The sequence below is a fragment of the Psittacula echo genome (assembly GCF_963264785.1).
Source record: "Psittacula echo genome assembly, chromosome: Z".
Taxonomy (NCBI): Eukaryota; Metazoa; Chordata; class Aves; order Psittaciformes; family Psittacidae; genus Psittacula; species Psittacula echo.
In genome coordinates, this window is record NC_137742.1 from 44,920,151 (window position 1) to 44,946,998 (window position 26,848).

The following is a 26,848-nucleotide window of genomic DNA, read 5'->3' on the forward strand; positions in this document are numbered from 1 at the left end:
CTAAAACTGACTAATTACCTGGGAAATCATGTCTAATGAAGTTTTCCAAGTTTTGTCTTATATGTTCCCGAGCCTGATCCTCCACAATACCTGGAGAAAAATCACCTTATAAAAAAATAAAAAAATTAGGCAAACTGATCTGTAGAGTCAAAAGCAAAGATTCAAATGAAAAAAGTGAGGGGTTTTCAGCAAGGTAGGGGGCAAAGAAAAAGGAAGAGAAGATTTACATGTGAAGGAAAGCAAGCAAGGATGAAGTAGAAGAAAAATACCTGTTCAAAGAAAAACATTAATTAGACAAATAATGCATTTTGTCTGGTCAGAAATGGAGAGAGAAAGGAGGAAAGTTGGGTCAGTCTGAAAAGAGCAAAAGTGGAGAATTGTTATAAAACAGTATTTTGACTAATTTTTTTCTAGAACAGTTAATTCAGATAGACCTGTAAAAGCATCAGTCAAAAAACTCACCCAAAATTAAACTCAATATAATTCCCAAGATGTCTAAATGAGTAATCATACAGCCACAGTGGGGAAGATAAACCTAAAGATTTTGTAGATAATGATAAATATCTAAATACAAACCATTATTCTCTAGATACAAACTACTCAGCAGTCCCATTAAAGCCCTTACAAATCTGAGAATAGTATTTAAGAGTTGGATGCAGTGTGGCAAATAAACTGTGTCCTTTTACAACACCATTAACGTGATTATTTTATTATTTTTTGCACTATTGCTACTGCACAGTATTTATAGGAAAAAACTTACGGTAACATTGGACACAAACTTGATCTAGAATAACTGAGAATTTGGGTGTCAGTTCTGGCAGGGGGTCAAGCTCAATTTTCTTCAAGTCTTCTGGACAATCCCTCTTTAAATGACCTTCCCGTTTGCACAGGCTACACACAACTGTAGGAGACTGCAGGAACAGAAAGCGATACTGGTTTTACATCACTGAATTTGAGCAACACTTTAATATAACTGATAATAGAACACAAGCAGTATGTTCTGATTCAGTTTGCTTACCTTGCCCTTTGTAAAAGCTGTTTTACTGAATTCATAAAAAAGTTCATATTCTAAACCCTGCTCTATTGCTGTGTTCTCTTGAAAAAGGCTTCCCTTCTCAGTAAGATCCTCTTGACTCAAATCGCTTCTCAGAAGTTCATCCACATGTTCTTCAGTGTGTTTGTTCTCACATTTATTGGGGAGGGAAAAATCATCTTCTTCTTCCTCTGACAGTGCATCATCATTGCCAGATCCAATGTACGCATTATCTAGTTCATCTAAAGCTCTTCTAACACCACACTCTCTCTGGTTTAGAAGACCAGATTCTTCCTCCTCTTCCTCCTCATCATCTGAGTCAATCATTTGACTCCATGTTAAATACGTGAATTTCTTCAGCGATTCATGCAGTTCATCAGAACCTTCAGTGCTCTCCTCATCAACATCTCTCTTGTCTTCCATTATATCACTGCACTCTAAGGCAAACTCATCAATATCTGCAAATGCAGCATTTTGAAAACCTTCAAAGTCTGAAGTACCACATGTCTCTATATCATGCTCATTTAGTGTAACAGGGGGATCTCCACTATCACTATCTTCATCTATTTCTTGCTCAGTAGTCAAGATACTATTCCACCTTTTTTGTTGTTCATGTTCTTCCTCTTCCTCCTCTTCATTTCCATTGTCTGTCTTCTCACAACTTGGTTTAAAATCCTCATTATCTCCAGAAATAACTTCCTCAACTATACAGTCCGAATCTTCAGAGGCAATTCCCAAATGATTTATATCATCAGCCAGTTCTTCTTCTGTGAAACTTTCTGAGCCATCACACAGTTTTGAAGCATCAGTTCTATGTGTCTGGGGCATACCTGTAGTCGCTATTATGCAGTCTTCCACTACTGGTGTGCTTGTTCTACTATCCAAGTTTTGCAAATCAGCATTTTTATGCTTTATAGCATCTTTTCCATGGTGCAGCATTTGGGATTTCTCTTCATGGGCGTTTAGAATGGACTTTTTGCTTGATTTTGCACTTTTTTTGTGAGGCAAGGCAAAATATTTGTAAGTTGCTCTTAGGCAGTGAAGAATATACTCATACACTAGCTGACTGTTCAGAGTTCTTGCCACATTCCTTTTGACTGAATATGGGTCTAATAGAAAGAAGAAGTGAGCCAGCAGTGCAAGAGTTAACTTCATAAAAAAGAATAAACTTACATCCTTATAAAATTTGAATATACTAACATTAGTTACTCTAAAATACTGTGTAAGGACATAAAATCTATGAATTGTGCTGAAGACAATTTTTAAGTCCACTTAATTAACTTTTGATAATGTTGAAAAAAAATCCCAAGAGAAATCTTAGATGGATTTTTTTTTTTCCCAAAACCATATTCTCCTATAATACTGGGAATCACAGTCCAATATTGAAAAATTCTAACCTATTACACACAATGTCAACAGTCAAGATAGCACCCTAGAAAATTAAAATAACAGTTCTTTGAAGTTTTATGAGATATGTGTATATATATATATATATATACCTTCTACAGCAATGCGCTTTTTAGGCCAGTCCCTTGATTCACGAGACACTGCTTCTTTGAGTCGTATGCTAATAACAAAATCAGCCATATTGAACTCCAAGGCATAGAAACGAAGCAGTTCTAGCCAGAGCTGACCAGCAGGTGCTGAACACTGCTGTCCTGAATCAAATACTAAGGGAACCTGTAAATTATAAAAGAAAACTTAAATAATATTTAATGCACAGGTTTTTGGTTGTTACACTTCCTTGTATTTCGTCTGCAATGTAATATTACAAAACTCTTAGTTGCTTCTATACTTCTGCAATTGCAAAAAAACCTGCAATTAAAAAATTGAGAGAGATAGTATAAACTCAAATTATAAAACTTCAAAATGAAAGACTGGAACAACGGTTATGAATAGCAAATGGTTATGAATAACAAACGGTTATAAATAGCAACGACTAATAACAATTGCTTATTTAAGTGTTTATGCCATAATTCATCAATTTCCAAGAAAATATCACATCTAATCTAATTAGACAGAATGGACTATATAGCCTATTTTTTACCAAAGCCTAAGCTGTATAGTTAACTGTCATAACATGAAATAATATAGTGATATTGTTTCTTTCAAAGTTGTTATAATTTGTAAGAACAGTTCAAAGCTAAGAGGAAATATTTTTCATATGCTTAAACTAATTCTGAGATAAAATTGCTAGAACTCTATAAACTCTAGCACCAAGAGTTAAGCATAGTAAATCTTGTATCGAGCAGTCATGCAATCTCTTAGTTCAGCTCATGGTTTTGCAACATAAACACAAAACTAAACTAGAAGATGGTTCTTTTTTTGAGAATACAAGTAAATTAAATGGTTCAGACCTTGCCCCTTCTAGGGGAAGTTTCTTGTAGCAAATCAGAATCATCAGTGGGGTTATGTTCCCAAACTACCGCATCATTTTCAACTTCTTTCAGATGAAAATTAGTTAATTTGTTTAATGAGAATCCCTCAATCTAAAGGAAACAGAAAAAGAAACATACTAAACATTACATGAACTTTAAATCTTACCTCCCCATGGTAGTAAGACAAACTAAAACAGAACAAAGTTTAAAAGTAGCCTGTAGTATGTGCCAACCTGCTTCTCTCTTCTCCCTATGCAAAAGGCTCTCAAAAGTTCAGTGCTTTTGGAAGGGTACCCATGTGCCATAGACACTTGTGCTTGCACGTTACACAAGCACGAATATGTATTTTTTAATTATATGAACATATACCACATGACATTTCTCCTCCACTGCAGAGAGTAGAGAGGCTTTGGGAATGAGCCAGCCATGTACTGAAGGAAAATGTTAACTACAAGGCCCATGTAAGTGGAACATGCACACTAAATACAGCAGGTGACTACAAGAACGAAAGTGGGTGTCACAAATATAACACTTGGACCATGTCCTGGTGAACTGGATTCTGGATGTGTGTCCATAACACAACTCTTGATACTAAAATGCACTTGAGCTTCTACACCCAAGAAATAAATGCTCTAAACCCCTAGTCTGATCCCTTGGGCAGGTATCATACCAGTGTGCTCCCCAGCTGTGGCCTCCATTTTGAAGAATTAGGTGTCAAAATCCAAGACACTGTTTAGGGATGTAGCTATGTAAATTCAAAGTTCTCTAGAGTCCGGAAGAAAGACTGAAGAAATGAGGAAGCAGACTGTTATGAAGTGCATTCAATGCCCAGCTCTCCTTATTTACAAAAGGGGCAATCAAGCACTTAGTTCAGTGACTAGGATTGTGAACGGCACCCTTACAGGCAAGCATACAAATGTTATGTGCAGTCTCGCTGAATTAACATCTCTCTGAAATCCTGCAGAAATGGCTCGCTTATGGCTTGTTCAGAACAGCAAAAACCTGATAGGTTACAACACACCACCACCACTGATTTGTCCTCTCACTCATACTATTCAGTGTATTAATACACATACCCATGATCCCAAATATACAGGTAGAAAAGGCTGTCTCCTCTGTTGTAAAAAGAAAATAACCATCAAAGCAAACACATATGGTGACAAGCCTCCCTCTTCAGGACGATCAACACAGCACAACTGTGAAAATAAATTGTGCAGTCATTAAGGTTTCAAGCGATACTATGAAAAAATACTCTTTTCATTACTGTTCAGAAGTCTGTCACATTAAATACTAACAGAAACTCAGACATCTTTAAGCTCTACTGGGATGGACTTTGTTCTCAAGGCCGGAGTATTTACTGGTGTCTTGTTATTGCCACAGTATTTTAATTTTAAGAGCCACAGGATGCAGACTGGCAAAACAGACAGCATACAGCACATATGCAAAAAATGATGATTCATTTTATATAGATACAGTACAAGCCAAAAGCATTTCTTAAATACTGTTCTTTTTCTTAAATCATGTTAGTTGCAAGCACACAAAGTTTTGAAACAATTTATTTTAATTCACATTCAAGTTTTCACCTACCTATGGAAAAAGCAGCTTTTTCCTATCATTTTTTCCCATGACGGATTAAGTATATGGGAAACTTGTAATTCCATTTCATATAAATTCCATTCCATATACATTCCCATGAATTGTTTGGTACCAGGGCAGGATACTTACATTCTGCATGCTACTGGCTGAAGCTTTAAATTCCACTTTGAAATTCAGTGGAATAATACAATACACAGATGACATTTACATAAAACTTCAAATTTATAAAAAATTTAGAATCCCTTTTCAAACTCTTTTTTGAAAGACAGTTTCAACAACTGTTTTCTAAACCACATCGACAGTCTTATGAGCATAATATCAATGTTCATTCAATATTTATTTACAGATGGGAGAATACAAATTACTCTTACCTTTGCCCAGTACCTGAAGACAATCACTAAAGTTACTACAGTAGGTTCCAGTTTCCCAAGTGCAGCCAAATGGTTTGTTGTCAGACAAGCATTCTCATTCCCTGCACTCACTTTACAAATAAGGCCACTAAAACCCAAAAAGAAACAAAAGATCCTGGATGTTTCGTAAGAACAGACACAGGTCAGATAACATCTCACAGAACAGTTCAGCAGGAGGCTGTAAGGTAAGACTAAACAGCCTCTCAAAGACACCTTTTCTAAATTGAAAGCAGCATGGAAAAATCAGATTGTTTTATTGTTAGGTTGATAATATAGCATTGTAATTTTCTGTAAAAATGTTTTCAAATACAATTCAAATTTAAGTATTTGTTTCTAATGACTAAGTCACTGAACTAAAAAAATTACAGTACTAATTTCATTCATGAATCAAAAACATTTTCCCATTCCACACCCATCAGAAAACAGTTTCTATGCTGATTCTACAGCAAAACAAATATTTTCAAACACTGAAAAACTGAGGTAGCAGCAAATAACTGGCAAGACTTCTGTATCAATAGCTGTTGATAGAATATTTCATAATTCTTAAGTGATATCCATTAAATGGGCAAAATAAAAATTTTTCACTTGTTCTCAAAATACTAGTGAGGCCAAGCAAGCTGATCTTGCCCTTGCAGTAACCCATAATTTAACATGGTATCCGCATCACCTACACGGAAGGAAAGTTTCTGTTTGAGCAGTTATCCCAAATGGAAGGGTAAGGGTACATGCTGGAAGCCATAATGGTGGAAAGGGTTGGGAAATACAGCTGAGGACAGAACAACCCTTACCCTCTTATTCTAGGCTAGGAATGACTTGCCCATGAGTGTTAGTTTGTGTTTCAAGATCCATGGAACTGTAATAATTTAGTACAGAAACGTCATTTTTCAGATGTTGGTACATATATTTTACATTGCTATATAATATTAGAACACACAAAGTGACAACTGAGACCTTTGCTTTTCTCTGCACACCACCACTGGTACTCTAGCATGGAAATCTGCATCAACTTCCGTAAAAGATTCTAGGTGGAAGAAAGAAACAGAAGAACCAATGTTAAACATGATGTTGACAAAAAAATGTGTTGAACTGGATGCAGCTAGAGGAGTACAGCTAGAACCTCAACTTTTTTAATAAAATGACTGATTTTGAGACAAATAACTCAGTGCATTGAATAAATTAATCCTGCCACGCTTTTAAAGCAAGTTTTTATATATGAAAAGTATGGTCTAGACTGTATGATAAGCACTGTTAAGAAAATACTCAAGAAAAAAAAGCAACTTTTCATAATTCATATAAACAGTAGGTATAGTTAAGTAGGTATATTCTGGTTAAATGCTGGCTTCAATGATACAGGCATACCCAGGCCAACGACATCTGTAAAACAATGTTAGTGTGAAAGATGAGAGCATTATGTCAGTACTAGACAGAAAGAAAATATCCAAATTTATTTTCCCTGGTAATCTAGAAATGTTCTATGTACATATAGAACAGGTTTACTGACATGATGTGATTTCTTCTTGCAATGCTTTTTTTTATTTCTTTTTTTCTTATTCTTTACATGGTTTCCAAATACAATTCAGCTACATTTTTATCTTAACACTAAAAAAGTTCAGATGCCACTGTAGCCCCTTCTCCAAGTGGAGTTTATTGGTCAAAACTGGGCTTATTTTTTGATGCAACACTATTCCACTGGGCCAGGGAGAGAAGAAACTATGAAACAATTTTAGATACCCAGCTGAAAAATTCTGGAATGACAAGGTTTTCTTGATGTTATCTAGCCAATTGGACATCTGGCTTATTTGAAAAACATCTTGCTTTTGCCACTGGGGTACCTCAAATGCCTAATGCTCTATCGCTATATTTTCTCACTCACAGAAAAAGACTTTGCACAAGATGTTAATCCAAGTATTGCTTGTTTTCCAAACACATTAGGGATCCTAACTTTCTATGGGATCTGGATCTTCATTCCTCCAGTCTGGTTCGATTCTCAGAGACCATAATGGTTATCTGACCAGAGAAGAAGATGCAGATACAATGGGGGCGGTGATGGCAATGAGAATAACCTAGCTAAGTAAATATATTCATGTTTAATATACGTGTTTGGAACCATGTGGTCTGATTTCCCAATTGTGGGCATGAAGCAAGGGAAGAAAGTAGTAGTTACTTTTCCCAATTTGCATTTAAAAAGGCAATTTCTTTCCCACCTTTTTTTTTTTTACCTGCATATGCTTGAACTGTTTGAGTAAATGCTTTTTTTTTTTTTAAGATCTTAAATTTCACTTGCCTGTATTAGTGCAGAGAGTTATACTCGTTACCTGAAAAACATATGTATCTGTATGCAGTCATTTATACACAGTCTCACTGCACTAACAAGCACGTGCACATTATAGGAAAAAAGACCACAACCTGAAAGGACACTACCAAATTTCTGTCACTGTTAGAAGAGTTTAGGCTACTTTCTCTTCTATGTATGGCTAATTGAGCAGTCTAGGAAATGAAAGGCAACACTGTCTACTATAAGTTTGATGACATCTTCACTCATAATGTAGAAGAAAACCTCCCACTAGGAGTTTCTCATACGAACACAAATAATGCGACTTCAATACTCCTAAAAGTGAATACTGAAGTAAGTTCTGACAATATATTATTTCCTGCAGTATTTTTCTGTCTCACATCTTTCTAAAAAACACCCAGAATAGCACATGGTTTATCTATTCAAGGCAGAATTCAACAATATTAAGCAGTTATACTTTAACAGAAATGAAAAAGCAGCAATTTTTTCTTACCACTGTTCAGAAGACTTTCTTGCACAAGTAAGAGAACATCTGGTTGTGTCATCTGCCAATAAAAATAATAAAGCTGTTTTCATAGCTGTCAAAAAAGTGATTTTCCACAACTCAAAAAAACATTAAAACATCAGCTCTAGGCCACTTCTGTTTTTCTTCCACAACGAGCAGCAAGAAGAGAACTATAAAACAGCACCTGAGAAAAACCTTCTTAGTCTTTGGCTATTGCTAAATTTTGTGGAAGAAACACAGTTTTGCTTATTTTGTAGAAACTAAAAAAATCCTGAAGTAATGGCAAGTAAAGCTTTACCTCTGTCAAAGACCTAGTTGTGGAAAAAGGCCACCAACAGAAATACTACTCCAGTGTGCTTAAATATGATTGCCTTCTGACACAGCGGATCTACGACATGTCAAAGATTGGAATCATCAGCCTTTTGAATCATTTTGAATAAGCCTTTTTGAATTATACGCACTTTATCAACTTTTTCCTACAACATTTCCATCCTTTTTTCCTAGAGGAAATACTAAATTTTAACTATAAAACTGCCAAATTAATTATATCAGGAATAAGTTTAAGTATGGAAACAAAAGCTGTTCACAGTCTCTAATTTCTTTTCAGTGTTCAGGCACAAAGTTGTATACAAAACAACTAGCATGACAAATCAAGACTTTAAATTACTTCACATATAAATGACATAAGATGGTTTCATGTCTCGAAAATATCCCAGAAATCAAAAACTCTGGTGCTCATGTATCAGTACAGAAACAAGACCATGGAAGCGCCTTTCATTTATTCCAGCTATAAGAGAAGGTAAATAATGATCCATCTCACAGGACTGCATAGGTGTATGGGTTTAGCAGTAGTAGTAATTTTTTTTCCTTCTTAGTAGCTGGTGCAGTGCTGTGGTTTTGACTTTCAGCCTGGGAACAAAGCTGATAACACCAATGTTTTTAGTTGTTAAGTAATGTTTACTCTGACCAAGGACTTTTTGAGTCTAATGTTCTGCCAGAAAGGAGGGGAAGCTGGAAGGAAGCAGAGACAGGACACCTGACCCAAACTAGCCAAAGGGGTATTCCATACCACAGCACGTCATGCCCAGTATATAAACTGGGGGCAGTTACCCAGAAGGGCAAGATTGCTGCTCAGTTTGGGCTGGGTATCAGTTGGCAGGTGGTGAGCAGTTGTATTCTCTTCACTTGTTATTTCGCTTATAATTATTATTATTGGTGGCAGCAGTAGTGTTTTGTGTTATACCTGAGTTACTGAACTGTTCTTATCTCAGCCCATGGGAGTTACATTCTTTCGATTCTCCTCCCCATCCCTCCACAAGCAGGGGGAGGAAGAAGTGGGGGGAGTGAGTGAGCGGCTGTGTGGTTCTGAGTTACTGGCTGGGCTTAAACCATGAGAAGACGTTTCAATTTTTGAGAAGGAAGATTTGATATAACACAAAGCTGTATTAAGCTGCCTGACCACTACTAGCGTACGAAGCAAGGAATGTTTTAATGTGATAGCTCTCTTGTACCCCCATGCATTTTCATTAAAAGTGCTATAACCATGCCACAAATTATATTTAAGCTATAAACTCATAAAGGTGCAAACATTTAAAACCACTTAGGCATGCTTAATAAAATGGTCTTACTTACATTGGCAGGAAACTGAATATCTATGTTTATGTCTGAAGTTCTGAAACCAAATCTGCTATAGGAGGAGCCATACAATCTTAATGAGCACTCTGAAACAAGAAGAATTATACTGCATTTACACTATACCTAATTCTAAGTCTGTAACTATTGTACAGCACTGTCAGTAGATTTTAAGCCTTATTTATTGCTACTCCTTATTGCTTTGGACTTGATGAAAACTCTTTCTTGTTGAAATATACCAGTGAAATATACACCAAGAAGAATACACACAACTAGTCTACAAGAAGAATTATAGAACAGCAAAACAGAACGGTCAGTTGGTACCATGTTTTTATTGTACTTCAATCACTACTAACAAAATATTGATATGTCCTACTTTAAAATGAGGACTTATATGAATAGGCATGAAAAACTACAAATTAAATTCCAAGGCTGAGGGTGAAGGCAAAGTCCAGGTCCTAAGTTTACTCAGTTTACTCTTTTTACCATTATCATTAAGCAATTATAAAGTTTAAGTAGATTTTGGTTTTGATAACTACAGGAAATTAAGTCTTCCAACAGCACAGAGCTGTGTTAGTAAATCCTGCCTTCCATACTGTTGCTAGCAAAGAGTTACCAGGAAGGTCAAATGTCTCCCATGTCCTGTTCATCTTCACTTTCTACTACAGGTCTGTTTGGGTCATGAGAACCATGGTAATTTAATTCTTTTTCGGTCATCTCCTCCCCCCTTTTTTAATACTATATTTAAAGCTGGCATATCTAGCACTTAAACAAATTGCAAATAATACCTGGCAATTTTTGATGCAGTAAGTTTTCCATCACTGTTTTAATGTTGAGCCTTTCTTCTAGATCTCTGTTACTTAAGCCAAACTCCTGCACTACATTTTCAATGGCAACACCAATAGCTTTTATCTGGGAAGATGTTGGAGGAGGCAGAGCAGTCAGCAGCTGTTCTTCTTGTTTTTCCTTTAAAGATAGTAAGACCGGTGTTTTAATGATTTTCTTGAGATGCTTAGTATGCTAGAATGAATGCCTGCAACTCCTTACAAGTAACACCACTGCATGTTTTCCAGATAGTGGAGGTAATTGGAAGCAAGAACATCAAGAGAGAAACTGTGACAGGTATAAAGAACTAGATATTCCAGAAGGCTTCAGTAATGTGCAGAGTTACATATACACATATTTGGAACATTAAGAAAAGTCACCAATTCTTTCACCATCTATGAAGTGGGAAAGGGTAAGAAGTAAAGAGGAAGAAATTGAAAACCTGAAGACTACAAATATTTTTATCCACTTAAAGCTGAGAAAGTAGAAGGAACAGATGTTTAACTAAAAAAAAAAAAAATAAAAAATTCAATTTTTGAATTGAGATCTTCACTATGACATATAGGTTATAATTTCTAATTCTGTCATACCAATTGTATTTACTTATTGCTACTCCTTATTGCTCTGGACTTGATAAAAACTCTTTCTTGTTGAAATATACCAATGAAATATACACCAATAATATACACCAAGAAGAATATATACAACTAGTCTACGAGAAGAATTATAGAACAGCAAAACAGAACACTCAGTTGGTATCATGTTTTTATTATACTTCAATCACTACTACCAAAATATTGCTGCATCATACTTTAAAATGAGGACTTATTTGAACAGGTATGAAAAACTACAATGTAAATTCCAAAGCTTAGGGTGAAGGCAAAGTCCAGGTCCCAAGTTTACTCAGTTTACTCTTTTTACCATTAAGTAATAATTTTAAAGAAGATTCAAACACAGCAAAAGAAAAAAATCAGTGCGGAATGATTTTAGAAGCAGTGCAGTCTCAGTGTAATTAGCAGGGTGAGGACAGTTTCATAAAAGTGCATTTTGAACTTTTTCGTGTCTTTAACTCACCTTTAGGCTTTTCTTGTGTCTTTTTTCTCTAATATGCTTATGAGCAAAAGCCACCGACTCAATCAAAACATCACACAAACTGCAGATATATTTTGCTGATGGGTAGCTTCGAGATTGCTAAAATAAAGACAGTAAAAAAACCTAAAATATAGAAAGACATTACTTTCATTTCATTCAATACCCTTGCTAAGTTGAATGACTAACTCTGAAGTCCATAAATACTCACTTTAGCTTTCCTAATTCCATTTTTACAGTCAAAAAGGTCATGTATCAAATATAACATCCAAAGAATGGTAGACCTTTGTCAATCAAGATCAACACGTCTTTCACAGCGGAAAATACCCAATGCTTATGAAATAGAAAAACTGAATGTCCTGGGTTCAGCTGTAGCAGTTATTTTTCTCCTTCCTAGTAGCTAGCTAGTACTGTGGTTTTGACTTTAGCCTGAGAACAACACTGACAACACCGATGTTTTGAGTTGCTGTTAAGTAATGCTTACTTCCATCAAGGACTTCTAGTCTCATGCTCTGCCAGGGAGGAGAGGCACAAGAAGCTGGGAGGAAGCAGAGACAGGACGCCTGACCCAAACTAGCCAACCATAGCATGTCATGCCCAGTATATAAACTGGGGGGAGTCACCCAGAAGGCCCAGATCACTGCTCGGGCTGGGCTGGATATTGGTCAGCAGGTGGCAAGCAATTGTATTCTCTCCCCTTGTTATTTCCCTTATCATTATTATTATTGGTGGTAGCAGCAGTGGTTTTATGTTATACCTTAGTTACTGGACTGCTCTTATCTCAACCCGTGGGAGCTACATTGCTTCCGTTCTCTTCTCCATCGCTCTGGGAGCAGGGAGGGAGAAGGGGGGGGCGGGAGAGTGAATGAGCAGCTGCGTGGTTCTGAGTTACCAGCTGGGCTTAAACTACGACACTGAACAAACACACAACAAAACTTTTCTGGTCCACTACCCCAGCATCTAGTGATATAATGTTAATTCATGAACTAAAGGAGCAGCCATTTTTTGTGCTTAAATTGCTTAAAAAAAATACCCAAAGCATAATCTACCTTTTCTTAAGAATTCATTAACAGCACCTGTTTTGTATGTTACATCAATTCTATAACTAGACTTTCTAGCTACAACCAGAGAAATTGCTCAAAGTGTACCCTTTATGTTGTTCTTACAGACAAAAAAAGGAGAGGTCTACACAAGTAAAGACAATGGCACCTTCTTCAGTCTATAAATGCAGTCTCGCTTCAATCGTTCTTCAGCTTGCTGCAATCCTAGAAGTTCTTTTTCTGACAGCACAGATTCATCTATGACTGGACCATCCGCTTCGTCTTGATCGTACTCAGCTTTTCTATTTCTTCTCAATCTTGGTTTCCTAAGCTTCTTCGTTTCTTATAAAGAGTTATGAGAGCAAATATGTCAAATAACTTCAGAGTACCACACAGCATTTTTTCTTTTTTTCTTTAATTTACCATTCTACTTCTGTGCAAGTCAAAGTTAAGATACAAATCATATACCCTGCATGGTTGCAAAATCTGCCATTTGCAAGTGTGATAATAGCAAAAATATATTGTGTCATAACATGTATTAACTTTGCTCCAAACTACTATAAAACACTGATTTGTCCCATTGAAGTCATTGACCTTATTTAAATAGCTTTGTAAAAATTGGCTAAAAACATACAATTAGATGCAATAAATTTCACTGCATAGGCGAGACACACCTGTATGTCACTATATTGAAAAAATAGAAAATATCCAAAGATTTGAGGATGCCTGATCAGGCTGAGGTAGATGAACAAACTAGACAGTGAACTGATCCATATAACACTATGAGTATCAGAGAATCAGTGAGTGTAGGCCAATCTGAATGATTTGTATGAGCTAACAGCATTTCCATGGCTTAGGTGACACAGAACAATTTATTATCACCAGCAATAAAGCCTGTCAATGTCACTTGCCTTTCAATTAAACCAGCATATGAATCAGTATTGCCTTTACCTTATTAAATAGGCAAGTGAAAAACAAAACAAAAAACCAAAACAAACCATAAAAACCCAAACCCAACCTCTACTGGCTACAGAAATCAGTAAATAAAGAACTTGCTAAGTATCTGCACACATAGCTTCATACAGCTATAAAACTGGCAGAATAAACATGCTTAGAAAGCTTGTTACGTTTACAGCAAAGTTCTGGCACAAATTAATAATTTATTATTAATTTAATATTAATTATTAATTTAATAAAAATTAATAATGTAAATACAACGTCTACTTTTAAGCAAACTTTGTCATTATTTTGAAGCAGGAATTGCTATTGGTCCAAAGAATACCTGTAAAAAATAATCCCAGGTATGAATATACAGAGGCCACATCTTCACACATTACTTTAGATCACATCTTACCACTCACTTGAACAGCTATACAGGATGTCCAGATGCATGGAATTCCTAAAGTTCCCTGCTTCTGAGAAAGTTCATGTAACTTCTTAGACTACAAAACCCCTACCATAGCATTAGGTTTTAATTTACAATAATTAAAAAGGTAACACAACTGCTCTAGCAAACACATTTAAAGTTTCTATGCTGGGACCACAGTTTTTGCCTCTAATAGTTGGCAAAAGAGAAACAATTTGGTTGTGTATTTTCAACCAGTTGTTTGACTCAGTTCAGTAAGCAGCATGCATGTGCTAGCGTTGTAAACAGGACCAGATCAAGAATGGCAATATAATTTCTTTCAGCAGCAGCACAAGTTTATGCTGGAATAAACAGAAATAAGGCTATGAGGGCTGCAGCAACAGTACTCCGAAAGAAGTTCAAGGAGCAGAAACAGAAATCTGAGTTTCTAAACTTTACCCATCCCTTCCATTTTTCACATTGACTCTCCTGCTCAAACTCCAAAGACCTGCCATGGTTGTTTGGTGTCAATTTTACTGAGCAGCATAGATAGAACTTAAGACAAAAAAGTTTATTAAATTAACGTCTTTGCAGGAAAGTGTGTCACAACTACCTACTTATCAATTATTTTAGTAACCATGAAGTAACTTAAAAACAAATTCCAAAGTAAATAAAAACAAACTTCCAAAGTAAACAAACACTTCTAGTATTTGGTAGTTATGGTAGTGGCAATCTGATTACAGGTTAATGACTAAATAAAGTACCAAAGACAAGTTAAAGTTAAAGCTTCTGCAGAAAAAAACAGTGCCTCAGATCTGGTGAACTTTCTTATAAGCTACAGTAAAAAGGTATAAAGGGAAGAGACAACTGCATGGAAGAGTTCAAGTAAAAGGAAATGCTGAGAGACACATTTTTAGTAATTGTTTGCTACTTGATACAGAATTAGAGCTTTTGAAGAGACCTCAAGAGACGGGCTATGCCATGCCAGTGCTTCTCAGCAGAATGAAATGAACTTTGTCAACCCTGAGCAATGCTCACCTAACCTGTTCTTAAAGGCCCTCAGGTACATGCTCCTGACCTGCCCAGACAACCTCTCCAGTACTTCCCCTACCTTTTATTCTAAGAAACATTCCCTTTATTCCCCTCATTCCTTTATTTCCCTCATCTGAACCTTTCCTGCTCAATTTTAGGCCCCTTGCTTTGTGTTCCATGTATTGCAGACACAAGACAGGTTACCTCATCAGCTTTTTAATACCTTTTCTAGACAGCTGAAGACTGTTATCATGCCTCCCTAAGCTTCCTTTTTGCAGAGAGAATGGTGATTGTTTATGGTTTCTGTAGTTTCCATCCTCTATGCGACCTGGCATTATATTTGCTCTTCTTTGGACTGTTTCCATTTTACTCATTCAAGGAGGATGCAAAGCTGGACAGAGTACTGCAACTGAATTTACCAGAGGCTTACAGCAACAGGAATACTTCAGGCTGTGAGTCTGTTTACATACCTCACAGTGCCATGACACTGACTACTGATGATCATTTTCTGATTCACTACAGTTTCAGATTCTTCTCTGAAAAAAAGAAACTACTTTAAAATAACTTTTCCTCCTTTATTTGTACAGTTGACATCCCTACTTAAGCAATGGCATTTGCACGTGTATTTTGTATTTCATCCTGTATGTAGGTCATTTTGCCAATTGTACAAAGTTATTTTAATTGACCTTCCTGCTTTTCTACATTCTGTTCCTACCAGCTCCACAGCATACTGAAATTTAAAAACACACAATTAATAAGCATGCTGTCTTCATTCATCATCAGACTAACTTAATAAACATTGAACAGAACAGAATTCTCACACATATTTCCCATCATTTTGACAAAATTTTTGGTAAGCATTTGGTATATATCTGATTACAGCTCTGCAAGTCTCTTGCACTAATTTCATCTGGAGAATTTTCCTCTACTTACAGAACTGTCACAGAGTGTCTAAAGTGCTAGCAGTATCTACCAACTGCTTCTCCCACATCCACAGGGGACTGACCACTATTTTAAAGAAATAAGTAAGAAAGAGCTGGCATACTTTCTTCTTGGAAAATCCATGTTTACTGCTACACATCCCTTTGTTTGTAGAATCACAGAACAGTTAGGGTTGGAAAGAACCTTAAGATCATCTAGCTCCAACCTACCTCCCATGGGCAGGGACACCTCACACTAAACCATGTCAACCAAGGCTTTGTCCAACCCGACCTTGAACACTGCCAGGGATGGAGCAGTCACAACTTCCCTGGGCAACCCATTCCAGTGCCTCACCACCCTCACAGTAAAGAACTTCCTCCTTATATCCAATCTAAACTTCCCCTGTTTAAGTTTGAACCCATTAACCCTTGTCCTGTCACTACAGTCCCTGATGAAGAGCCCATCCCCAGCATCCTTGTAGGCCCCCTTCAGATACTGGAAGGCTGCTATGAGGTCTCCACGCAGCCTTCTCTTCTCCAGGCTCAACAGCCCCAACTTTCTCAGCCTGTCTCCATACGGGAGGTGCTCCAGTCCCCTGATCATCCTCGTGGCCCTCCTCTGGACTTGTTCCAACAGTTCCATGGCCTTTTTATGTTGAGGACACCAGAACTGCACACAATACGTCAAGTGAGGTCTCATGAGAGCAGAGTAGGGGGGCAGGATCACCTCCTTCGACCTGCTGGTCACGCTCCTTTTGATGCAGCCCAGGATGCGGTTGGCTTTCTGGGCTGTGAGCGCACACTGACGCTGGCTCATGTTCATTTTTTATCGACCAACACCCCCAAGTCCTTCTCTGCAGGGCTGCTCTCAATCTCTTCTTTGCCCAACCTGTAGCTGTGCCTGGGATTGCTCCGACTCAGGTGTAGGACCTTGCACTTGGCATGGTTAAACTTCATAAGGTTGGCATCAGCCCACCTCACAAGCGTGTCGAGGTCCCTCTGGATGGCATCCCTTCCTTCAGCGTGTCAACCGAACCACACAGCTTGGTGTCATCGGCAAACGTGCTGAGGGCGCACTCAATCCCACAGTCCACGTCACTAACAAAAATGTTGAACAAGACTGGTCCCAACACTGATCGCTGAGGGACACCACTCATTACTGGTCTCCAGCTGGACATTGAACCATTGACCATAACTCTGCATGTCACCCTCCAGCCAGTTCTTTATCCACCGAGTGGTCCACCCATCAAATTGATGTCTCTCCAATTCAGAGACAAGGATGTCATGTGAGACAGTGTCGAACACTTTGCACAAGTCCAGGTAGATGATGTCAACTGCTCTACTCCGTCCATCAGTTCCCTAACCCCATCACAGAAGGCCATGTTAGGTTATATTATTTGTTCCAGAATGGATTTCTAAGATTAAAGTTGCATACTTTAAAATCCCAATTTTAAGAGATGTTTGCCCTTTCCTATATGCCAGTAGCTCACTTGTAAGTTCTCCAATCATAACTGAGTGGTTCCAAAAATCTACTTCAGCGAGTTCCTTAAGTTTCACAGAAAAAGTTCATTCAACCCAGCAATTTCAAGGACAAATGCATGAAAACATTCTACTTTGCTTTCTCCTCATCTGGAGTTTAAGTGTGCAACTTGGTTCTAACAATAAGAGACACTGCTCACAGTTATACCATGGGAAAGGACATTTAATTCCTGGACTTCCCAGTATCAACCATCAGTAGCATTCCTCCTCAGTTGGGGGGGGGCAGACCAATACTGTCTTTGGCCCCCTTCTTAACTAAAACAAGACTTCACGTTAAAAGGCAGTTGTCCCATGTTAGTAGCACCTCATCTACACTTTAATCATTATTTAATTATATTCTTTTCTTTAAAGACTCCTCTGTCCACTTACACTTCCTTTTAGTACTCGCATTCAATGAAGATATTTTGATATTAATCATTTTATCCTCCCTTAGCCTGCCTTTCCTTGTATTTCAGCACTCAGGGCTTACACTCTCATTATTAGTATCAACTGCCCATAGAGAAGTTCAATATGCATGGAGAATTACTTTTGTGTTATTGTTGTATTACTCTTGCTAGTATTAAGTCGTCACAATACCTATGCAGCATTGTCTTCTATCTTCGTTAACTGTTGTTACAGACCTTATCAGTAGCTCTAAAATGTCACCATGTTGTCCTGGTTTCAGCTGGGATAGTTATTTTAATTCCTAGTAGCTGGTACAGTGCTGAATTTTGGCTTTAGTCTGAGAAAAAGGCTGGTAACACATCAATGTTTTAGTTGTTGCTTAGTAGCTCTTACCCTGATCAAGGACTTTTCAGTCTCTCATGTTCTGTCACTGAAGTGGTGCACAAGATGCCAGGAAGGAGCAAAGACAGGACTCAAACTAGCCAAAGGGGTATTCCATACCACAGCATGTCATGTCCAGTATTTAAACTGGGGGGAGTCACCCAAGAAGGGCAGATCGTTGCTCAGGTCAGGCTATCAATCAGTGGGTGGTGAGCAATTGTATTGTACATCACTGTTTGTTGATTTTTTGTTTCATTTTTTGTTTGTTTTATTTTTCTCTTTTTGTTTGTTTTTATCTTTCTTTTTCGTAATTTTCCATTTCATTATTATTAGTAGCATTAGTATTACATTATACCTTATTTTAATTATTAAAAACTGTTCTTATCTCAACTGACAGGTTTTACCTTTTTTCAGATTCTCCTCCCCATTCCACTGGGGGAGGAAGGGTGAGTGAGAAGCTCTGTGGTAATTAGTCTCTGGGCTTGGATTAAACCACAACGCTTGCATCACCTGAACTTAAAGATCCCTTATCAACCTTAAGAGATTCAATCACATCGTACCTGGAAAACTGCAAACAGGGGCACTGCACAGATGTGGCAATCTACCTACTCCTACCACTCATAAGCTAGCAACACAATTTATAGAATAATTTCTGTATCATTCACTGTAACAATTTAAACAATTGTTTAAAATGCTGCAGTATAGTACAGTCCATAGTTTGCAACATTTGACAGAGCAAAAATTATTTTTTTTGCTTTAACAGTGAATCTTGAAATTTTACTTTTCAGTAACTGACACAGCAAACTACTTTACCGGACAGTTGCGCAAAATACCCCTGAAACCAAACATTGATTACCAGAGCTTCCTTTCTGCATGTCTGGCACATCTTCAGTCATGAAGTCTTCCTGAAGTTGTCTTCCATTTCTGGTTCTAGCACCTTCAATCTCATGAAGAGAGTCCTTTCTTGTCCTGCTATACACAGGAATCCGGGCAAGAGATCGGTATTCTCTCCAGCTGTCATAAGTACCATGGTGGTCATCAGATACCCACTTCTTTATTTGGTCTCTTTGGGTATCATTGAACTTCGACTTTTGACTGTATATTGCATTTTTAATTGAACTTGGGCTACTGAAAACACTACGTGGCCCTCGTCTGGGAATGCCTTCGTAGTGACCCGGTGCTCTCTTTTTTTTTGGCAGGCTGGTATATGTTTTCTTCCTATGGCCATTTCCGCATTCGTCCATGAAGTCATGGTACGCTTTCTGTAATGAACTTCCTTTTAATTCTTGCTGATGTAAAATTTCCTGTTCCTGATTTTGTTTGGCAAAGAGAGGTTTTGCAGCATCTCCCATGGTTATTGCTGTTCAACTTAGTAATTCACACCTAGAAATAAAAAAGTTAAAAGTTGTATTTCAAAATCAATCAAGTGACAAACACTGGTTACTATTTGTTATGGAAAAGCCAACAATCAAAGCCCTAGCTCTGTAACACCATAAGCCAAGCAAGTCTTTGAGAAAAACAAAATTTTCTTCAATGAAAGGCAGTTCAAAACTCTGCTAAGTTCCTTCTCTTGAAATGTCTAATGTTCATGGCTGGTTTACTAAATACAGAGACAGCTATTGGCTTTTTTGGGCATAAAAGTCTAGATGCCTTTAGCACAGATGACTACTTTCAAAAGTCCACGTGACAGTCTCAGCTCAGCACAGGAAAGGTTTGAAAGAATGAACAAAGGAACTCTGTAGCATGTTGAATATGTAAGAATATAAGAGGCAGTAACAAGGGTGGCCCCAAAACCATTCTCCATCATCTGAGTATCCCCTCTCCCCACACTAGACACTGTTCGCCTTGTTATGAACAAAAATTGTTATCAGAGGAGATAGGTTGCTACTCAATTTCTACATGTCTGTCAGGCAGATGTGACACAATGAATAAGAAACAATGTTACACTCCTAGTGTACTCTGCACATTTTACGCAGACCACCATTCTGAAGTCTCACATCACTCAGTATTAAGCATTCCTATTTCATATTTTAGTATTCTCCAAAACATCTGGGCTACTGATTTGCTCCTCCTCCTCTCTCAACAGTTGGTCACATCCATGTTCTTTTTTGTAAAAAATTTCCAGGCAGCTACAACTCCATGTTTGCGTAAACCCTTTGTGGATTGTGAAAGGGGGAGTTACTTGGAAAAGACATGGGCAGACACATAAGCAGGAGTGGTCACATCAACACTGAGTATTGTATTAATTAAATATAGCAACATGCAACCAAACAAAAAAGGTTTGCTCTTTCAAAAGAGATGTATATGATTATGGACATAGAAAAGGCTGCAGGGCACTTACAAGAAGTGCTGAAACAGCAGGAAATGTGCTGTTGCCCTTAATATGGGAGTAGGGTACCTGATTTTCTTAAACATTTTCTGTGTTTCGCAGACCCCAAAGGCACCCTTAGGCATCTCTGTGTCTGCTTTCTGTAAGCTTGAGGCTTTCAGTGTCTATCCTCCCTTAAGCAGTAGAGGTTGTTTTTTTTTTCTCTCAAGTGAGTGACAAAATGAATAGGATTCTTATCCTAATGACCTGAATTCACAGTATGTTATGTACGACTGCAGAGATGTAGCTATTCCAGCTAGGATCTGAAAGAAAAGTTTCAGCTACACAAAGTGAATTTGCTTCCTATTTTAGGAGAGAAACTGCTGTCACACGTGAATTTCACTGAAACCAGCCTGTTTTAGAGTCAATCCCAGAAGCAACGCCCACATCCAGCCACCAGCCGGGATGACGACACACTGCTGGCCCCGGAAGGGAGCAAAGAGTCCCAAATTCACGCTCGCCTCTGGCTCCCAGCCACGAAGAGAGGAGTTGGCCAGGAGCTGGGCGGGGGCTACACTGCGGTGGACTGCCCCAACGACTCACAGCCACGCCGCTATGTGACCGCAAGGCTTCACGCGGGGCCAGACGCAGCAGGCACCACCAGCGAAGTTGTCAACGGGTTCCTGACGGTGGTGCACGACACCGGCCTCAGTCACCACAAAGCAGGAAACACGTTCCGTGGGCCGGGGCTCCCCTGCTCGCACGCCGCGGCTCCCTGCCGCATCCCTCCCGTCCTCCCCCCGGCTGAGGAAGGCCCCCAGCCTCTCTTGCCCTCTTCACCCCGTACAACTCCAGGCTCAGGAAAAGGCCTAGAGGAGGCGGGGGGGCGACTGGAGCAGGACAGCTGCGGCGCCTGTGGTGCAGCAGCCTCCTCTCCGGGCCAGCCCTGCCCTGCACAGCCGCCTCAACCGGGCAGCCTGCGGGGTGCGGGACCACGGGCCAGGCTCAGGAGAGGAGGGCAGGAAAGGGCCGCGGCCGGGGAAGGCGTCGCCCGGCCGCCACCCACCCAGGGAGGGACACTCACCGGCCGCCGACGGCCCCGCCGCTACCACCGCTCTGCCATTGTGCACCGGCGGAAACACCACCACTTCCCCCGCGCGGCCCAGCCGCCCTGGTCTTCCGGCAGTGCGGCCCGACCCCGCCCCGCCCCCCACGGGGGCGTGTCGTGACGCTAAAGGCGGGCTCGAGGGCTCGGCATGGGGGTTCCTTTCGAGCAGTGGCCGAGCCGCGGTGCCTTGTGGGTCGCCAGGCGGGCTAGAGTGGTGGATAGCCGCCTTGTTTTTACAGGTAGAAGAGTTTGCTCGTCAGTTGGAAAGCTGCAGGCACTGCCACCCCGCTGGATACCAAACGGTGTGTATATATATATATATACACACATATACACACCCTATATATCCTGTGTATATCCTGTATATCCTGTAGCTAATGTTCAGAGCTAATTACTCACGGGAACTAGAAACGCAAATTACAGGAAGTGGGAAAACCCGGGACAGGTGGGGAAGTGGACACGTAGCTGTAAAAGCAATGCTCCTAGTTCCCTTATCACTAAATGACCCTTCTTACCGAATTAGGTGACCTGCCTGTTTTGTAAAGGTTGCTTGCACTTGCTTAGCCATTTCTTCCTCTTTATGCATGCCCTCTTGTCGTGGTTTAAGCCCAGGCTGTAAATCAGAACCACTCAGTCTACTTCCCTCCCCCCCCCCCCCCGCCCCCTGCTCTTTTCTTCCCCCTGCTCCTGGAGGGACCGGGAGGAGAATTGAAAGAATGCAACTCCCACGGGTTGAGATAAGAACAGTTTAATAACTAAGGTATAACACAAATCACTACTGCTACCACCAATAATAATAATGATAAGGGAAATAACAAGGGGAGAGAATACAACACCTCACCACCTGCTGACCGATAACTCATCCCCACCCAGCAGCGATCCCGCCCTTCCCAGAACTCTCAGTTCTACATCCTGGGCATGACGTGCTGTGGTATGGAATACCTCTTTGGCTAGTTTGGGTCAGGTGTCCTGTTTCTGCTTCCTCCCAGCTTCCCCTCCTCCCTGGCACAGCATGAGACTCACAAAGTCCTTGGTCAGGGTAAACATTCTGACCAGCAACTGAAAACATCGGTTTTATCAGTACTGTCCCCAGGCCGAAAGTCAAAACCACAGCGCTGCACCAGCCACTAAGAAGGAGAAAAATGACTGGCACTGCTAAACCTAGGACACCTCTTCATCACCGCCTTACTGACTAGTTCAGGAGGATCGCTTCCAAATTCTTTTCTGCTTTCAGATTTATGGAAAAAAGCTGCTCTTAACCTACCTCATCAGATGGACCTCATGGAAATTCTCCTTCCCGTGCTAATCCAGACTTCCTCAGCAAAATGTGTACAAGTACACAGGTTCTGAAGGGATATACATAGCAGAGACTTTCCGAAATGACTTATGGTACCTTTCAAAGACAGGACATGATAGCTTTATAGCCTAGTGCTCTGCATCAGCACTTGGAAGTGACCTTTTGCCTTCTCCTATATGACCCCTTCAAAATAAGAAAGAACTCTGGGCAAGACATTCTTGGGAGAGATCCTGGTATGGGAGGGTAGCTTAATTTACCAAAGCCACTGTTATGAGCAGATGTGCCTGGAGGAGCCAAACACGGAAACATTTCTGAGCCTTGTCTTGCCTCCTTCTTCCATAAAGTTGTTTTGGGTGGCTGCAGGCTCAGCATGTTTCAAGTCATCATGACTGCAGTGGGTCAGGCAGTGTCTAGTCTTATGTCTTAGGGCCTGGTGTCACTAGTACACGCATGCAAGACTCTCTCAAGTTCCTGTCATTTTTATGAACTAAAATTCCTGTTGTCTTTATGAAACTCAAAGATTCTGTTTTAGATTTCAATTAGACAAATAATTTACACTTACTTACTAGCATTTTCTATGATCAGACTAATACAAGAGAAAGTAAGCTAAAAGGGTCATATGTCCTTAATACACATGATACTTGGAAGACCCTAACATTTATTAGCTGAGATTTTGTTCTAAATAGGTAGCATCAAGATATAATTAGCTTTTGTGAGAAAAAGTAAAATTAGCATATTGAATACAAATATACTGAAATGGGAGAGTGAATTAGCAAATCTTGCTAAATTTACCTGGAATTAAAGAAAACAACAGGGAGAGATTGAAAAATGTTAAAAGAGTACAACTCACTAACGTAAGATGAGCTTGATACATATAAATGATAAGACTGAACACAAAGAACAAATCACAGTATTGGGCATCACAGAATAATTTATTTTGTTTTTTAAGAGATGTAATCTCTGGCATTTCTGTGCGCTGATCTTGAATCTGACACAGACTTTTTGCTCCAGCTTACAGCAATTCATTGGATTTCCAGTTTCTCTGTAACTACATTTACTTAGCTCCCACAAGTATTTGGTACGTCTTTTAAATAGTTTTTGTTTTGTGTTGTGCAACAGATACTCTTTTCCTTTATGAAAACTTGCCCACTGAGGCAAAAAAAAAAAAAAAAAAAAAAAAAAAAAAAAGAGATTGAGGTTTTCTGTGTATTTTTTTTGAGACTGGGCTAATTTGGGATCAGAAACCTGCCAGACTGGTACCAATGGGGATGAGATTGCCCAGGCATAAGATTGGTAGGAAGCAGAGGTGGAGTGCCTGTTTCAGTTGTGACTCAGCCATCTCCTTGAGCCTCACCCCCTAACTGCTGTCTTTGTCACCTCAGCATGTCACTAGTGTAACACTTTCCAGCTTGAAAAGCTACTAAGAAGTATTGAAAATGCTGCTGCTTGTCTACAGCAGTGGAAGATTACATCACTTCCAGATAGCTCAGGAAACCTGTCTGCCAGATATTTATAGTGAAATTTTCCTGAAGACAGTGCAGTTGACCCACTTATAACTGGAAAGATCTTGCCCAGTGTTGTGTCCGCTCCCATGTGTCTTGTGCACCCTGAGTCTACTCACTGGTGGGGTGAGGAGCAGAAAAGCCCTGGACTCTGTGTAAGCACAGCTCAGCAATAATGAAAACATTCTTGTGTTGTATCTGCCTTTTTCAGCACAAATCCAAAACATAGCCCCATACGAGCTATTGTGAAGAAATTTAGTTCTGTCCCAGCCAAAGCCGGCACATTTACATACCTTATTCCACACCATTTACATCATGTTCAGGTCCTACCCTCCCCTCTTTAACCACCCTGTTCCCCACAAAATGTGAAATGTCCATAAATATCCACAAAATGTTCATTGACTTCATTTGGTCTAGGACTTTGGGCTTCACCTGTTACGGTGTTCACTCAGGCAGGAGAGGTGGTGTGTTGTGCAGAGTTACTGGGCACTAGAACTAGCTCAAGTTAGGTCACTGCTGCACTAGCAGTGATTCTTGTGAGGTTCATCCTTTTTTCGTTCAGGTGGTTTGTGCTGTAGTACTTTCAGTAACATGTTACTCAAATCACAGTTTACAACAATTTAAAGGTATATCCATTACATTCTCCAGCCCTGGTTCCTTTGGAGTAGGACATAGCATTGCAATAAATTCCTCCTTTTGGCTCTATTCTGCCTAGTAGTGAGAATTCCTGCTATAATACAGCATTATGTAACACTGCTATCATACAACTTAAATCATGGATTATTTTTATCCAGGTTTAAATCACACTGGACTTCCCCATTCTTCTGCATTACCTACCAAGTGCACCCAGGTCCTTGAGCGAAAACAAGCCCATGAACAGGTCTACCCTTTCCTCAAGAAGGAATAACCCACACTGTTTTTTCCCATCCAGCTCCTTTTATGTACTATGGGGATGTACTACTGGGATCTTATCTCCTTCCACAGTGCACAGGGTTTTTGATTGGGCAGGATCAGGTCAACTGGCAGATCCTCTAGTGTTAACTAGCCAAGTAGCTTTGGTAAGTGTGTATCCCAGTGTTTGAAAGTCTCACCACCCATAGCTCTCAGTGTAGTTTTTAACAGCCCATTGTACCATTCGATTTTCCCAGAGTTTGGTGCCTGGTAGGGGATGTGATATATCCACTCAATGCCGTGTTCTTTGGCCCAAGTGTCTATAAGGTCGTTCTGGAAATGAGTCCCATTGTCTGACTCAGTTCTTTCTGGGGAGCCATGTTGCCATAAGACTTGTTTCTCAAGGCCCATGATGGTGTTTTGATCAGTGGTGTAGGGCACAGTGTATGTTTCCAGCTAACTGGTGGTTGCTTCTACCATTGCAAGCACAGTGCTTGCTATGGTGGGTCCATGGTAATGTGATATAATCTATCTGCCAGGCTTCCCCATATTAATATTTCAGCCACCGTCTCCTATACCAAAATGGCTTTGAACACTTGGCTTGTTTGCTTATGGCCCACCTTTCACATTCATGGGTAACCTGTGCAATGGCTGCAATAGTCAAGTTCACACCTCAATCATGAGCCCATTTATATGTTGCATCTCTTCCTAGATGTCCTGATGTTTCACAAGCCCATTGAGCTATACACAGCTCACCCTTTGTTCCCAGCTGAGATCCACCTGATCCACTTCAATTCTAGCAGCCTGGTTCACTTGCTCATTGTTTCAATGTTCTTCAGTGGCCTGACTCTTATGTATGTCAGCATCTACATGACATACTTTTACAACCATCTTCTCCACCCAGGCAGCAATACCTTGCCACAATTCAACAGCCCATATGGGTTTATCTCTGCTTTGTGAGTTGGTCTGCTTCCGTAGCTGCAACCACCCCCACTGGGTGTTTGCCATCATCTGTGAGTCAGTATACAGATAAAGTACTGGCCATTTTTCTTGTTCAGCAGTATCTAAAGGCAGCTTGTTAATTTTCATTTCCACAAGCTGACTTGATTCACCTTTTCCTTCAGCAGTTTCTCTGACTTTTTGTGTAGGACTCCACAGAGCAGCTTTCCACTTTTGATGTTTTCCCACAATATGACAGGATCCATCTGTAAACAGCACATATTGCCTATCATTTTCTGGTGATTTATTATACAGTGGGACCTCCAGCACAAGTCACCTCCTCTGGTGACACTCCAAAATTGGGCCCTCTGTCCAGTCCACAATCAATTCTAGGATTCCCA

The 26,848-nt window shown here is 39.6% G+C and overlaps 1 protein-coding gene across 5 annotated transcripts in view; it reads right to left on the minus strand.

The window, feature by feature from the left end:
- Positions 1-21,911, minus strand: part of TUT7 (terminal uridylyl transferase 7) — a 38,687-nt gene extending 16,776 nt beyond the window's left edge. For 3 of the 5 annotated variants that reach the window (XM_080638707.1, XM_080638706.1, XM_080638704.1), the window contains exons 1-15: positions 21,795-21,911; positions 19,259-19,785; positions 12,971-13,143; positions 11,747-11,863; positions 10,636-10,813; positions 9,848-9,936; positions 8,204-8,255; positions 6,369-6,438; positions 5,379-5,505; positions 4,488-4,607; positions 3,391-3,522; positions 2,533-2,713; positions 1,019-2,142; positions 761-911; positions 19-105 (exon numbers count right to left, since the gene is read on the minus strand). In XM_080638707.1, the coding sequence (XP_080494833.1) occupies positions 19-105; positions 761-911; positions 1,019-2,142; positions 2,533-2,713; positions 3,391-3,522; positions 4,488-4,607; positions 5,379-5,505; positions 6,369-6,438; positions 8,204-8,255; positions 9,848-9,936; positions 10,636-10,813; positions 11,747-11,863; positions 12,971-13,143; positions 19,259-19,754 (3,097 nt within the window). In that variant the 5' untranslated portion in view covers positions 19,755-19,785; positions 21,795-21,911. The remainder of the gene's footprint in view (positions 1-18; positions 106-760; positions 912-1,018; positions 2,143-2,532; positions 2,714-3,390; positions 3,523-4,487; positions 4,608-5,378; positions 5,506-6,368; positions 6,439-8,203; positions 8,256-9,847; positions 9,937-10,635; positions 10,814-11,746; positions 11,864-12,970; positions 13,144-19,258; positions 19,786-21,794) is intronic. The other 2 variants (XM_080638705.1, XM_080638708.1) reach the window with 2 other exon arrangements.
- Between the last annotated feature and the right edge of the window lie 4,937 nt (positions 21,912-26,848).